The 15079-nt window shown below is 45.4% G+C and overlaps 2 protein-coding genes across 21 annotated transcripts in view; one reads left to right on the top strand and one right to left on the bottom strand.

Annotated features, from left to right (window-relative positions):
- Window positions 1-15079, top strand: part of LOC120789870 (NACHT, LRR and PYD domains-containing protein 12-like) — a 1168582-nt gene that overhangs the window by 740260 nt on the left and 413243 nt on the right. The gene's annotated exons all lie outside the window — the stretch shown is intronic.
- LOC120789911 (LYR motif-containing protein 4B) overlaps window positions 2369-15079 on the bottom strand; it is a 37146-nt gene continuing 24435 nt past the window's right edge. Inside the window, exon 3 of the mRNA XM_040127119.1 lies at window positions 2369-2431. Within this exon, the coding sequence (XP_039983053.1) occupies window positions 2384-2431 (48 nt within the window). The 3' untranslated portion in view covers window positions 2369-2383. The remainder of the gene's footprint in view (window positions 2432-15079) is intronic.

Genomic DNA, 15079 nt, shown 5'->3' with positions numbered 1-15079 from the left:
AATCCTGGATCAGCACATGGCGGATCCGCAGACCTCCACCCAGCACTCCAGCTGGAGATATACGAGGTTTTCAGGTAACAGCAGTGTATAGTGCAGTGCGGCTGAAACACGTCCTATTCATAAACCTGCCCATCGCGGCCAACGTCGCCTCAGCTCGGGACCTAACCGGCAAACGCGCGAGAGCTCAGGGCGCCTGTGGACAGAGAGTCCCCCGCTCAGGATTAGCGAAATCCGTGGGCACAGATTGAGAATCCATACATTGCGTCTTTTATTCAATCTGATATGTAAACGACTCACGCCGAGTTCCGAGTTATCCAGCGAGTCACTTCCAGGTCGGTCACCAGGAGGTCGTTGACCGAGCGACGGCCGATCCCACGAACGTCGATCCCGTTAATTAATGACCGGTGACCATCGCAGACCCAGACCTGCACGCGGATTCTGGCTTTCATGTTATCTATTTGTTCTGTAATCAGCTGCTGCTCATAAACAACACGAGGATGTCGCGCCGGACCCCTGATGACCGCCGAGTTTTTAATTCAAATAGCGATAAACAGGTTCTACCGGTAAGTAACCCTCAGTCGAGACCCCGTCCTACGCACTTTTCCCAATAACCATCTGTCGAAGTGGTCGAGCCAGTATTCGTCTTCACTGTTGTCAGCTGACCGGCCCACTTTCCCTCACTTGAATGTGCTTTGAAGTTTTATTGATATCTCAGGGGCTCGTGACATGAAACATTCGACACCCACAAAAGCGGAAGAAAAGATGTTAGAAGCTGAAAACTGAACTGGACCAAACTGCAGCATCTTCATTCGCTTCTCCTTTCTGATAAAACGGTTTTAATTTGACATGAAATTCAGTGAAGTTCTGTTTTTGCTGCTTCTTGTTTTACACACATCAGGACTGTGATATTATCCTCTCCTCAGTCTTTTGACAAAACAGGAAGTCTTTCAGTGTGACGTCTGAACTCCTCTACACCGGGGACCTCTGAGACAACAATAAACAGCTGAATAAAACCACTTTATTTCCATGCAAGTTTTGGTTTGTGTCATTTTGTGCAGCCGTCACTCACACACCTCTCCCCGTCCCCCTCGGTTCTCAGCTTTATAGATAGACTCACGAAAGATTCACTATTTGTGCGTTGTAATGCAAAAATAACACTAGAAAAGAAAGAAAGAAAAAAAAAAAAAAAATCAGGGCTGCGTCGATCAGTCAGCAGCAGATCATCGTGACTGGCCGCTGAGTCCGTTTCGAGTCCACACATGAAATATGACCTTCCCGTTATTTAGGCTCAGGAAAAAATGGACCCTTTTTAGTCATTTCCTACATCTGTAAAAGTAATCGGCCGTTTTGATTATTGGTTTTACTCATTATTTGTAAAGTTTACCAGCAGTGAAAACTCACACGCGTTCGTTTCATCTCTGAGCTCATGAAATTCTTATAAACTAAAGCGTCTGAGTTTAAAACATTTTGGCCGAACGCTAAGAAATGATGTTTACATACGGCGTGAACTACCTGGATTAGGTTTTCATCAGCGTGATGAGAAAACGTTCGGGGGCAACATTTGCCCGCAGCGACTAACGAATGACCAGACAGCAAACAAAGCGTATTTGGCAAAACTCACTGGTAGTGCACTGCAGAAAGCCGACTTCTAGGAGACACGGGACACGAAACGGTGTTAAATCACCCGAAGGTTTGCTATACGCGATGGTTTCTACCCCTGAACGTCTCTAAAAATATCTTAGTCCAACAAGTAAAACAAGTCTTTGGTCAAAAAACAGCAACAAATCTGAGAACGGCTGAATGGTTGGGGTCGTTTTTTGCTTTCAGCTTCTCATATGTCAATTATCGGCTGTTGGTCTTCGCCTGCTCTGACGGGGAACTGTACATCTCTGGGTTCTGGACCTCTGTTGGACAAAACGGGACGTCTGAAGACATCAGACTGGACTCTGAGAAACTGCGGTGGACATTTTTCGCTACTTTTCAGATTCACTGGTAAATGAAACGATAGTTTAGTCGCAGCCTTGGTCACAAAGAGACGTCGCTCGATTTGAAACACAGACTCCCAAAGTGGAAAGTGATCAATGATCACATCATCGCGCTGACGCCGATCAGTGCAGCCCTGATAATTCAAAGTCTAAACCCCAGACAAACTTCAGGTACTTCACAGCTTTACTCCTTTAGTCCTACATCTCCCACAATGCATTTCACACCTCCACCTCAGAGAGGAAACAGAGAGGAAGCCGGTTGGTGGTTGGTGGTTGGTGGCGATGTCAGGGCAGTGATTCGCTCTAGTCTTTAGTATTACATCCTGTTGTTTGCTGGGACAGTCCTCCTCCTCCTCCTCCTCCTCCTCCTCCTCCTCCTCCTCCTCCTCCAGCCGCCGTTACTCCACCACGATCTTCTGGGTCTCGAACATCTTCCCTATGGAGACCTGCAGAGAGACACAACCAGATAAAACAAAGCTGAACAGACTCACACAGGCTGCTCCGGTCTAGAATCTCTGGATGACGTATAAAGTAGAGACCAAACTTTTCAGTTTATGTGTAGACGTTTTATGTGATTGCAGCAGAATGATTTGGGGAAAATACCGAGTTACGATCTTCTGACCGTTACTACTGTTTGTCTGTTGTTATGTCTGAAATAAACGCACAAAATGTGCCTTTGAAAACAAGCGTTTTTCCTGATTTCCGCCTCAGGTTCGTGTCAGAAACTGTGTCTTTTTGCACGTGACTCCTGCTGCACCGAGATCTGCTAAATGTGTGTGGCGGCCCAGGGTCGTCTTTGCCCCGAGCTCCCGCTCGCAGGCTCGCTCCGCCGGACTGCGGACTACTGCGCCCTGCTCCGCTCACACTGAGCCCCAGCGGTGCGTGTGCGTGCGTGTGCGTTCCGTGTCCAGAGAGTCTTGTCACTGTGTTATGTCAATATTAGCCCGCTCTGTTGTCAAACGAAAGAACCAATTACGTTGGAGTGTGATGTCGCTGTACTGTATGTACAAACTCTCTGTGCGTGTGTGTGTGTGCGCACGCCCGGGCCACAGTCCACAATTGATTTTCTCTTTTTTTTTCGTCTGTACAGAAACACGACAGTCTGATCTACAGAGCGTGACCAAATGTGACCCCCCCCCCCACAAACACACACAGGGGAGATGTTCTGGCCGTGGAGCCGCTGGACATCAGCGTGTCTCTGACCTCAGGACATCAGCTGCTTGGTGTCCCCGGTTGTCTGAGGACACTCAGCGGCGTCATCCGCTCGATGAAGCCGTCCTGGATACTACCCAGCAACGGCCTCGCGTTCATCGCTACCCGCTGCGTAGCTGTTTAGTTTGCGATCGATGTCTTTCGGTCGATCTCTACGCCTCAACGGTCGGTCAGTGGCTCCTTCTCCGACCGCTTCAGGCCTGGCGCCCGTCTCCAGCCTCCCGCCGGCGGGTCCGTCTCAGTCTCAGCGGATCCACCAAACCCACTGCACGCGTGGCGAGTCTGAGCCTCCCCTGCTGATAGGTGGTATAACCCGACAGTTCGGATTCATGGAAATCGAGTAACGCGGCGGAAATACCTTGTTTGCAGAGACGACTAACTGCACGAGGAAAGGAGAACTGCTGACGACCGACTGATAGAAGATGAAAGGGAGATTTATGGTGCCGCATCCTTTTGGGGCTGTTGGGTCTGAAAGCTCCTTTTTGTGCTTTGTGCTGCGTTAGTGTGTTTCCTATTCCTGGGGGGGGCTCAGCCGAGGGAGGTGTTAGTACCGTTACTGTCAGTATTTGTGTTACGCAGCATTTTGGAGCTGTGGCGTTCAGACTTTTAGCTGCGTATAAAAGTTGTATTTTGGGGGCCTGTGCGTTTGCATGTGCGGTTATATTGCCGCGCTGCCACCAGGGGGCACAATCTGTTCACAAATAGCTCTGGTGTTTCTCCACCACTTCACTACACTTCCCTCCACCTCAACGCTCATTCTCTCTCTCCTTCTCTCTCTCTCTCTCTCTCGCTTCTCTCCATCAGGAAAGACCCTCTCTCTTGCCCGTGTGTGCCCCCCGCCCCTCCCCACCTCCTCCGCCTCGTGTGTGTGATGTCCTGATTGGCTGGAGTGTGGCGTCGGAGGGAGGCGGGCGGCTCCGGACCAATCAGCTGTGAGGAGGCTTGGCCCTCATGTAAATTGTTGCGGCTGTGGCTCCTAACAAAGGGATGGCCTCCCTCTCTCTCCCTCTCTCTCCCCCTCTCTCCCCCTCTCTACCCCCCCCACGCCCGTCCTCTCCATCAGTTTGTCTTTGTCTCTGCGGTGGTCCGTCCCTTTTCAGTCTGTGTCTGTCGGCTCGTCTTTTCATTTTGGCTGATTTCGGACCAGTACCGCAGTGCTGGGAAGTAACCGAGTACATTTCGGAGGTACTTGTACTTTATTTGAGGATTTGGATTCGAATCTTCTTTGTGCTTCGACGCCACCACATTTCAGAGGGAAATACTGTAGTTTTTACTGCACTACATTTGAAAATATACCTTCATGGCACTGAGACAATAAATTATTAAAAACAGAAGAAGAAGAGGAGCTTGAAATATGAACCCTTTTAAACTCAGTAATATTTCATTTTGATAATTCAGTTAAAAAAAACATGGATCCAAATAAACCAATTAAGACATGAACAGCAGGTCAGCGCCTAATGGAGGCAAAGCATGCTGGGATAGTAACATGGCTGTTTGTTTCCTCCGCCTCCTGTTTCCTAGTCTCTCAGACTTTTTCTCGTTCTAATTTTACATGGTTACACAGGTTTTTTAAATTTGTTTAAAGTGGCGTTCGGTTTGGTGGATAACTGGTATAACTGGTATTGGTAGGATACTGGTTGATAACTTTAGGAGAGTTTTATTTTCACTTTATTTAATTTTTTAAAATGTTATTCTCTTTATTTCATAGTTTTATTTGTATTCTATTTTTTATTTTCATCCTACTATTTATACCTTTTTTGTTTGTTTGAATTTAATTTATTTGAATTTACTTTTATATCATCATCATTATTATCATTATTATAAGTAGTAGTAGTATATTTTTAATTTTAATATTTATCATTTTTGTTTATTTGTATTATTTGATTTTTCAATTTATTTTTCTCTGACTTTTCTTCCTCGTGGTTTACATGTCAGTAATATGTTGTTTTACATGTTGTTTTTAATGTTCTATGTCTCAATGTTGAATTCTGGAGGTGAAGTAAAAGACTTCAGATTTATGGTCAGACATTACTTGACTTTTGTCTCTGCTGATATTTTCAGTGGGACAGTTGTCATGTAATGTGTAGCACTGCATTCTGCAGGTTTCTCCATCTTGATCTAAAACTTAGAAATAAAGCCACCAGCTTACTATAAGTATTGCTATTTAGTATTTATAATCAGTATTTAAACATTTAATAACCGGTTTATTTATCTGTATAATCGTATATAAAGACGTAATAACTGGTTTCTAACAGACTCTGATGCAGCTGTGACCAGACCTCAGTGTTTTTTATCAACATCTCTGTTACCAGCTCCAACTCCTCCATCAGTGGAGGCTGCTGGATGAACAGATGATGAACGACAACACAGTAAAACACAGCTGGAATAATAGAAAATATGTCTGCACACGAGAAGTCAGAATCATTGACAAATACTGTGCATTTAAAAAAACACTTACCACATGTCATTAGATCTGCTTACGACTACATTATAGTGTGTTACAAACCATTTATTAAATGTTTACATACTGATCATATATGCTAAATAGGGTGGACATATTCTTCATGTATATTTCACTATATACTGCTCTGTCTCTTGGTCCTAGGAGAGGATGGGATTAGGGACTGAACTGTACATGTCCACAGTGAAAAAAATAATTATAAGTAATACTATAGTAATGATAGAAATAATTTGAACTTACTTACAGTACGGAAAGCCTCTATGGCCTAAATACTATCAAAAGAAAGTTACTTATTGTTGACAAACAACAGCGTACGCATCCGCCCGGTGCTTCGAGTTTGGCCTTGGCCTCATATGTTGGTACCAACTTCTGGCAACTTCACTGCAACAACAAGACTCTAGGAAGCTGCACATAACTCCCTCTGATGCCCCGGACCAGCTGCCGTCTCTACTTCGTGCTAAGCTAGGCTAACCACGTCCTGACTCCAGCTCTGTATCGTCCGCACAGACGTGAGACTGATATCAAAGACAAAGATAAACGAGTATCCACTGCTGCAGCTTTTTAGCGCCTTGATTTTAACTGAAGATATAACAAAACATTTTTGTCAGGATTCAGTAAAATCCTGGGCTGGTGCTCGGCGTTATATGAAAATCTTACTAAAAACTTAGCCTCCTTCATATATCATCTCATCCATCCGCTCAGCGTCACACCCGCTCACACAGAGCCAGTAGGAGCGGCGTGGAAACCACGAACACACACTCTCTCCTCTCCCTGCTGAGTCGGGACGGACTGACCTTCGGTCGTACTCCCACCGGGCAGGAGGTGTGAGATTAACATAAGACTGCCACACTCAATCCAGTTGATGACACAGACCGAGGATTGCTCTGGAGGATCCCGGATGCCACCCAGGATCTCTGCACCTGCAGGGGGTTTCCGGAGGTGTCTGACCATTATCATTCCGGCCTGAAATAATCTCTTCTCCGTAAAACAAAGGCCCAATCATTTCTTCCCTCAGCAGTAGATATAAAAAGATATTGCGGGACGATATCTTTGTGTGGTAATTAGGTTTGAAAAAGTGGGGCGGTCTTATATTCGAGGACGAGACAATTACGGGTACGTACACGAGATATTCTTTTTGAAGGGAGAGAGAACCGGCGTATCTGCAGTATTTGACAAAGTGAGAGTGTCGAATTGTGGGCTGTTTCTAACGAGTGTTTTCAGTCAGCTTATGGTGAGTTTTTCCCGGAGTCAGTCGGCTGTTCAACCTCCAGCAGTTTCTGACGGCTGGTGCGATATCTTTTGTCGTCACCCAGGAAATCAATTCATGACGAACGAGAACCAGCTCATAGCCTCTCCTGACCATTTACTCGGCTGAGCCCTGCGCAAAAACACTTAGACCCAGCACCCGAATCTTCCCACGTTAGGGAAAACCCTGCCATAGATGAAAAGAGTCATGTCTGCACATTAAGTCTGACCCTCAAAGTTATCTATATATATTTATATAGAAGCAGAAAAAAAGCAGTTGCTGGGTATTCGAAGCAACACCGTGTTATCTAATCGATCGTTCCTAATTCAAATCAGTATTCTGCCAACTTTAGACTACCCTCAGCTTTTAGTTCATTAGGTCCACCTGATTCAACGCCACTGCAAACCCAGGCAGAGAAGACTGTTATGACACCCCCTGAATCTTAACGACACACCTGTGGACCTGCCAGTCAAGCAAGCTGATTTATTGATCAAGCTCCTGGCGGGAATCAGGTTCAAAACAGGGGGGGGGGCAAAAAACCAAAACATAAATGTTGTATAATGTGTTAGTTATACAGCCACACGAACGTCTCTGAACGACCTTTGAGGTAAAGCACGGTGATACAGTCCTGCAATAAATCCTCCTTCATGATGGGTCCTATGTTGCTTTTGCAGGAACTGTTTGCGATACGTTGACTCGACTTGATGGTCATTTTGGAGGCTACACCTGTGGTGCTGTTGAGTTGTAGTGAGTCATACTGTGAGGTATTTCTAATATTCTGGTCTGAAGGACAGGTATCTCAAAAAGTACACCTGAAGACCGAAAAAAGAGGATCCTGCCAACTGCATGAAAACTGCACCTACACACTTTTTTAAGAGAAAACCTTTTTGGCCAATGAGACTCATCCGCGTTTGTACCCGGGACTTTTACATGATAACTGATAATGAAAACTGTCAATGCTTATTTTTCTGTCGATCAGCTAATCGTTTTAGCACTTGCAGAAAATAGATCTGGATCATGCAGAAAGCTATGAACTTGAGAAGAAGCGCAAGAGGCAGAATATCTAAGGTCTATTTTGCCTTTAAAGACAATGGTTGGCAATTAAAAATTGTAAGTGGGCCGGCAGCGTTTGCATTAACATGAGCACAAGTAATTTGGACGTCGCACCCAATTCTTAGACTGTAGGTGGATGGTAAAACAATGGAGGCAGCTGCTAATTTTAGCCACAGTAGTGTGTGGTTATAAAATAAATGCTGTGCTTAACAGCGGGAGACAGTAAAAATCGAAGTTAAAGAGCCGTTGAAAGTGGGAGGAAAGAGATGAAGCGACGGAGGGAAACCTGGAGGTGGCCAGCAGAGCGGCTCAGACAAAGAAAATTAGGTTCTCTCCTGTGAGGGAGAGAGAAAAGAGGGGAGGAAAGATTTAAAGACGGCGGAGCCCGAACGTCAGGATTCTGTCAAACTGAAATTCAAGGGGGAGAGAGAGAGAGAGAGAGAGATGGAGATGGAGATGGAGAGCCAGGGAAGCAGGAGGATAAGAGGTGCTCAGGTAGATAATAAACACAGCGTAAGGAGCGCTCCACGCTATTACAGACTTTCTATTTATCACGAGATGAGCGCAGAGCAGCAGGCAGCAAAAACACATCCGACTGTCTGACGACCGACTGCACCGACTAGATATTTAGTCCTGAAAGTCAGGCCGCAGGGTGAAGAAAACAGAACGAAGGACGGGTTTATGGAAGACAAACCCACCATTTCACTCGCCTCGTCAGGTTGGTGGACAGTCAGTATTTCACAGCAATTATTACCTAGCTTGTGGCTATGCAGGGATGATATTTTGCGTTTCTATTAAATTGCAAAGTGGAGTTATTTTGGGCGTCAAGGGTTTTGGATGCAACAGTCCTTTTATGTGACTGACGGTTGTAGCACCTCGAGTCTTGGATGGACATGAAGGTCTCCTGGTTGAATCATCATTACAAAAGGTAAACGACTCTTTCCGCGGACGCCGCTGCGTTGTGTTCCAGTTGTCTTTGTCGCGGGTCAAATGTTTAACAGAAGCGTTTCAGTGGCGGCGTCGCTTCAGGATGTCGATTAATTTGCACTTCGGCTAAGTGTTGTGTTTTTTCATATTTCGCCACCATTTTTGTGTGCTTTACAAGGATACCGAGAACACGTTTGCAGCTCCTTTAGATGTGGTCACAGCGTACTTTACTGTTTTTAATTACTGTACTTTCCTACGCTGTCTCGTGCACGCGCTCCCAGAACGAATACCTTAGCGGCAGCAGCATTGATGTTGGAGTCATGTCAGGTTGACACTTTGGGCTGGAAAAAATCTGGAGTCAAAGGCACAAGCCTGTGGACATGAAAAACTGGAGCAGGAACGTCAACAGCAACTCCCAAGGTGCATTTCAGTAAAAGACATCCAGTCACAGAGCAGAACAGTATTCAGTGCCACAATGAAGCGTTTGAAATTTGCTACCGCTCTGACTGAAACCCCCGGTACCTCCCTTATCGTAGTATTTAGAGCCATCCAAACAACTGACCTGATTATACCTGATGTCTCACAAACGTCGTAGAAATAATGACACCTGATGGTCAGATCAGAAACCTATAGTGAGATTAGATTATCAGTGAGAGTCCAGAGTTTCTACGTTGACTACGAGCTCATTAAGAGAAAACTTTGAAATGGAAAATTAGAGCGGAGAGAAACACTTCTGGAACCAGCAGGTCCCTTGTCTCCCCGGAGGTCATTGGTGTTTGTTACTTCACAGAAAAAACCTCTTGACAGATTTCCATCACATTTGCTAGAAAACTGGCATCTCCCATGAAGAAATCTTTTCTGCTGCACTACAAAGACGGTCGGCTTTCACTAGGCCATACTGGCCAGATGTCTCATTATCTTAAAATGGAAGCATGCTTCGCTCTTAGTTTTGAAAGGGTGGATCAAGAAAGTCCTGAACTTTATCATTATGAACTGTAAGGGTGACAAAATAAAGTGCAAACAAAACATAAAGTGTCATCAGCCGCAATCCACCAGAGCGGCCTAATTTTTGGTGTTTTAATGATGGTGGGGGACAACTGCTATAACGCCGTTCCAAAATACCCCAGAGGCGTTCAGTCGGGTTGTGAGAGTTTAGTATTTCTGACACTCACCCTTTCAGGTTTTTCCTTTAATTCGCGACCCCTCTGCACCTCGGCAAGAGCTCTTTCATGACATCCGGCCTAATATGATTCTTCACAGAGTTTTAGCAGAGGATATGGCGAGTGCTGGGGTAGAAAACTGTGCAATTAAGGTGCGTGACAGTCCTTGATAACACAGAGGAGCTGAAAGACAGACAGACAGTCTGAGCTGTGACAAAGTTTGGTTCACTCTCCGTGACTTTCGAATATCAGACGAGATAAAGGGAATGAAACCACCTAACCACCTGCTCTTCGCACACTTACAGACATTCGCACACACATGCGTACAAACACCTCCGACACGCTTAAAGCCCCAAACGCCGCCAGGTAAGTGTTTCTGTGGAAACCACCAGGCCAAAAATAAAAGTGAGAAGATGAAAAGTGAGAAGAAAAAAAGAGACTTCAGAGTTCATTCGCGTGTGAAATGAGGATGTGAGCTTCAGCGACGTCGTCAGTGCTGGGGTGAACCCACACTGTCAAGGCACTCGTCTGTTTGCACACAGCAGGGCAGCGATGAGGCCGGAGGGGGGGGGCAGGTAGATGGGACAGCGGTGGGCTGGGGGCTGGGGGGTGAAACAGAAAATCTACCAAAGCATCGAGGTGAAACTTTTCCAGAAATACAGACTTCACACCTTTAATCTCCTTTCATTTCTCTCTCTCTAGTCTCTTGCTGGGCTCTTTAAGGTGTTTTAAAAATTTTCATACACTCAGTTGCCTGAAGTTCAAAACAAAAACAAAAAAAATACAGTTTTCTCTGTTCAGCTCTTCTTTCAAAACCTTTTATTTCTCCAGGAAGACTGACTGAGCTCCACTCATTACTCAGGCAGTTACATTTTAGGGCCCCTGACACATCAAGACCAAATTAGGGTGTCGTTGGGCCACCGTTGGGCCCTCATCGTGAGTTGCCTGAATGGCCGTGGCTCAGGAGACAAAGCGGCTGGCCCACAAACCACAGGACTGGCAGTTTGACCCCTGGGTCCTGAAGTCTGCTTGAGCCAGACACCGAACCCCCCAAGTCGCTTCCTTGTCACTGCAACGCAACTGAGAAAAACAGTTTAGCTGTATATGACCGTCGTCTCTCGGAGGCAGGGCTACGTTGGCCCTTTGCACCGGCCGGTCAAGTGACTCAACATTTTGGATCAGCTGTAAAAAGTCTGAGAGAGAGAAAATGCTTTAAATTGGCTTTTCAGCCCAGCAGATCAGTAACGCCACCCACTTCAGGCTTGGCCTCGGCAGCTTTTATCGCAGCCAAATTCACAAGTGATTTCCTACGGGGCTTTCATGTAGCGTTTCACTTTAGTGAACTCTGACATGTGAATTTGGGTCCAAAAGAGAGGAGAGAACCAGATGGTCCAAAGTTGAGGGAGCTACCATATTAGTTGTGTTGATTCCATGTTATATAACCTTCTCTGCCAAATGAGAAGCAACGTCTGAAGAGCTTTCCTCCTCGTATCCATGAACGGCACTACCCCGACCCAGTAAGAAATGTGTTACTTTATCACTGCAGGACAGAGGGATTCAATATCTTGCTCAAGGACACTTCAGCAGGGTGGGGTAGTGTTTCGAAGGACAACGTCTCTGCATCTCAGACACCCCGCTGCTCCGTTTCATGCTAATCCAGCCAATTACCTCTCTCCATTCTCATTCTTCCCCTTTATCCCCCCTCATCTCCCTCGTTTGTCCCTCCCTGCCTACCTTAATTTGTCCTCTGCTTACCTGCTGAGTGTGTGTGTGTGTGTGTGTGTGTGTGTGTGTGTGTGTGTGTGTGTGTGAGAGAGAACGTGCCTCAGTGCCAGCCTGCACTGTCAAATCCTCTCTTTCAATCTTTTCTTCTTCGTCCTCTAGCTAGTCATCGTTCCTGTGTGTGTGACGAACGGTGCAGAGCAGGGCTGTGCTGGTGGAGCATGTGAACGTCCCCTATGAAACGTCCTGTGTGTGTTTTCCAGAGTGCCACAGCCTCCTATGGCTTTGACTCCTCATTAATTATTCATGTTCAGGAGCACTACGGGCCCGTTAACACCACTGCGCCTTTCTCTGCTCTTCTTTCTTTCTTGGCATCTACAGTCATCCTCCTCTCTTCTCTTTCTTTTATTGCTTTTCACCAAGGTAGGACTAAAACAGCAACATAAATAGTGCCAGTGACGCAGGAATCAAACTGATACGACTTTTTTTGTTTGTTTTGTTATAACACTTTCATTGAGATGGGGTATACTTCCAACAAAGTTCTAGCCGGAGCTTGTGACGGCATCTGAAAGCAGATCTGGGGTCCCGTGTCCGACGTGTCTCCGTGGGTTTTTGCACAAATGACAATCTTACGGTCACGACGGCCTAATGCAGCGATTGGTCAGGTGGGTGGAGGTGTGAAATAGGGTTTAGCTCTCTCTCTTTAATTTCCTCACGCTTCGTCTGCCACATTTCGTGCATACAAATGTGTGCGACACCAGGGTTTCCTTCAGGGTTTTATAGTGAAGCCGCACTGCCTTTCCTGTGTTAATACATTTTTATGAAATAAATGGATCTGCCTATTAAGTGCATAGGCCATGTATTTATTGAGCGAGATGACTTTTTAAAATATCACCTAGCAAATGAACTGATGACAAGACGAGATGGTTGAACTTTCCTGGGGAACGAGATGAATGCCTTTCAGAAGAGACTGAATGTGAAAGGGTCCTAATCTCCATTTGCACGATTCGTCGCACCACAACCACAAAGACGTACGATGGGCCAGAGTTGTTGAAGTTGAAGAAAGCTCAGGGAGGAAGTGGGCTGCTGCCAGGCGGAGGCCATGACGGCAGGCCTCTCACCTCGCCCTCCGGTGTGGACATTCAGAGAACCATCTCAAAACCGTATCGTGAACCTCCTCGACAATGTCCACCACTCAAACCAGTGGGTAACTCATCCGTGCGTTTTTAAAAAAAATACTTGGTGGTGACATTCAGCAACTACTCGCAGGGACAGACAATACAAACACAATCCCAACCTCTTTCAAAAGTCTTTCCATTTTGTGACACTCCCGAAATATATAAGTTGAGATGTGATTTGCATTCTTCTGTTAAAACGCTCCAAAGTTTTTAGCTACTTATTGTTCACTAGTTCCCTATTTTTCCTCTGTCTTCAGCTGCTGACTGTTTCTCTTCACCTCCTCTTGCTCCCCATATTTTCTCTCTCTCTCTCGCTCCCTTAGTCCCTCTCTCATTATTGTTTCAGTTCAGCTGAGATTTAAGAATCTTTATTGGCATCGCTGTCAAAAGTCACTGCTGCCAAAGCAACGTATAAGTCTATAACAATGATATGAGAACGGTAGAGAATATTGATCTTTTCTTCTCTTTGTCTCTCCTCATCTGTTCCCTGATCTCTCAGTTTAGTCAATTTAAATTCCAACTCTGTGCCTTGCAAAAGTGCTTCCGGCCAAATTAAAAAACACTCCACAGTTAGATATAGTCAGAATGAGGCCTCTGAAGGCTGACTGAACTCAAACTGTTTTCCCGACCATTTTCAGCAGACTCCGTTGCCATGGGAATATTTGAAAATGTTCTTGAGGCTGTACCAGTTGTGACGAGCGGAGGTACTAACTTCTTCTGCAGTGGTGGGATAAGATATCATTTACCTATTTTATATTTACATATATTATATTAAATGAAAAATAATCTATGAAGCACTTTGTAATTGTGCTAAATTTTTTCCAGCAGATGGACGGTATGTAGAACATCCACCTAAACTAAAACAAACTGCCCGTCTGTGATCGTTAGACCCTCATGATGATTTTGGATTTTAAGTTTTTATGGATTTATGCCACCGCTGGATTTGTATCTACGTACGTTTACTAAAGTATCGTACTTAAAAACATAATTAAAGGTACTTTGGACTTGAAGTATTTTCAATTTATGCAACTTTAGGCTTCTGCTTCGCATCATTTTAGGGGGAAATACTGAACTTTCTACCCCACTACATTTTTATCTGACGGCTTTAGCCACTTTCCCCGAGTAAAGGATCTGAATAATTCCTCTACTACTGAGCGATACCATATTTTTAAGGTTTAATTTGTAAACTCTACCTGGGTTATTTTTTGACAGCGTTTATTTTATCTCGACATGTTCGGTACCAGCAGTCCGTGATGAAATCATCCTGGATAGAGCCAGGCAGAGGTTAGAGTGCCTTGTCACACTTTGCAAGTCTTGTTATGTGACAGTCGGACTGTCTGTTTCACAAACAAGAATTTGGTGATGCAGTACAGCCCCCCCCACCCACGCACCCCCACCCCCACCTGCTCCGTCCAAGCGTCTAAAATGAGTTTTCACTGCTTCGACTTTTACATCAGACTTTTCCATCACTGAGAACTGATCCTGTCTGAAAATAACCAGCTTGAGACAAGATGAACACTGACACGAGGGTACACACACACACACACACACACACACACACACACACACACACACACACACACACACACACACACACACACACACACACACACGTGGTTTTTCTACAGTACTGCAATAAGAACCTCCCTCTGCTCTCCCTTTTGTTTGTGTGTGTGTGTGTGTGTGTGTGTGTGAGCGCCAGACATCTAAAAAAAAAAAAAAAAAAAAAAGGGACCAATGGGACGTCTTCATTTACACATCTCTCTTACTGTTGCTGTGTGTATGTGTGTGTGACCTTGGAAATCTCCCATTACTTAAGTCCCACCCACCAGCCTTAACGAGCTCGTTTGCCTGTCTCTGGTTTTGTCGATTGGCTACAATGACTCAAGAAGCCCTGCCCACTTGACACACTTGCAACCAATTAGGTGTTACCGCCGGAGACCTGGCATCCACCAATCACGGTGCAGCTAAGGAGTAATTCAAAGTGATTAAGCTACGGAGTCACGGTCAATCCCGCATGGACATGGACATGGACATAAAACACACACAGACACACAGACACACAGACACACACACACACACACACACACACACACACACACAGTATAACAGTAATGAGGAGTTTCTTTGAAAAT

The sequence above is a fragment of the Xiphias gladius genome, chromosome 5 (genome assembly GCF_016859285.1).
Source record: "Xiphias gladius isolate SHS-SW01 ecotype Sanya breed wild chromosome 5, ASM1685928v1, whole genome shotgun sequence".
Lineage (NCBI taxonomy): Eukaryota > Metazoa > Chordata > Actinopteri > Istiophoriformes > Xiphiidae > Xiphias > Xiphias gladius.
Note: the sequence above shows the minus strand (reverse complement) of the source record. Positions and strands in the feature narration are given on the sequence as shown.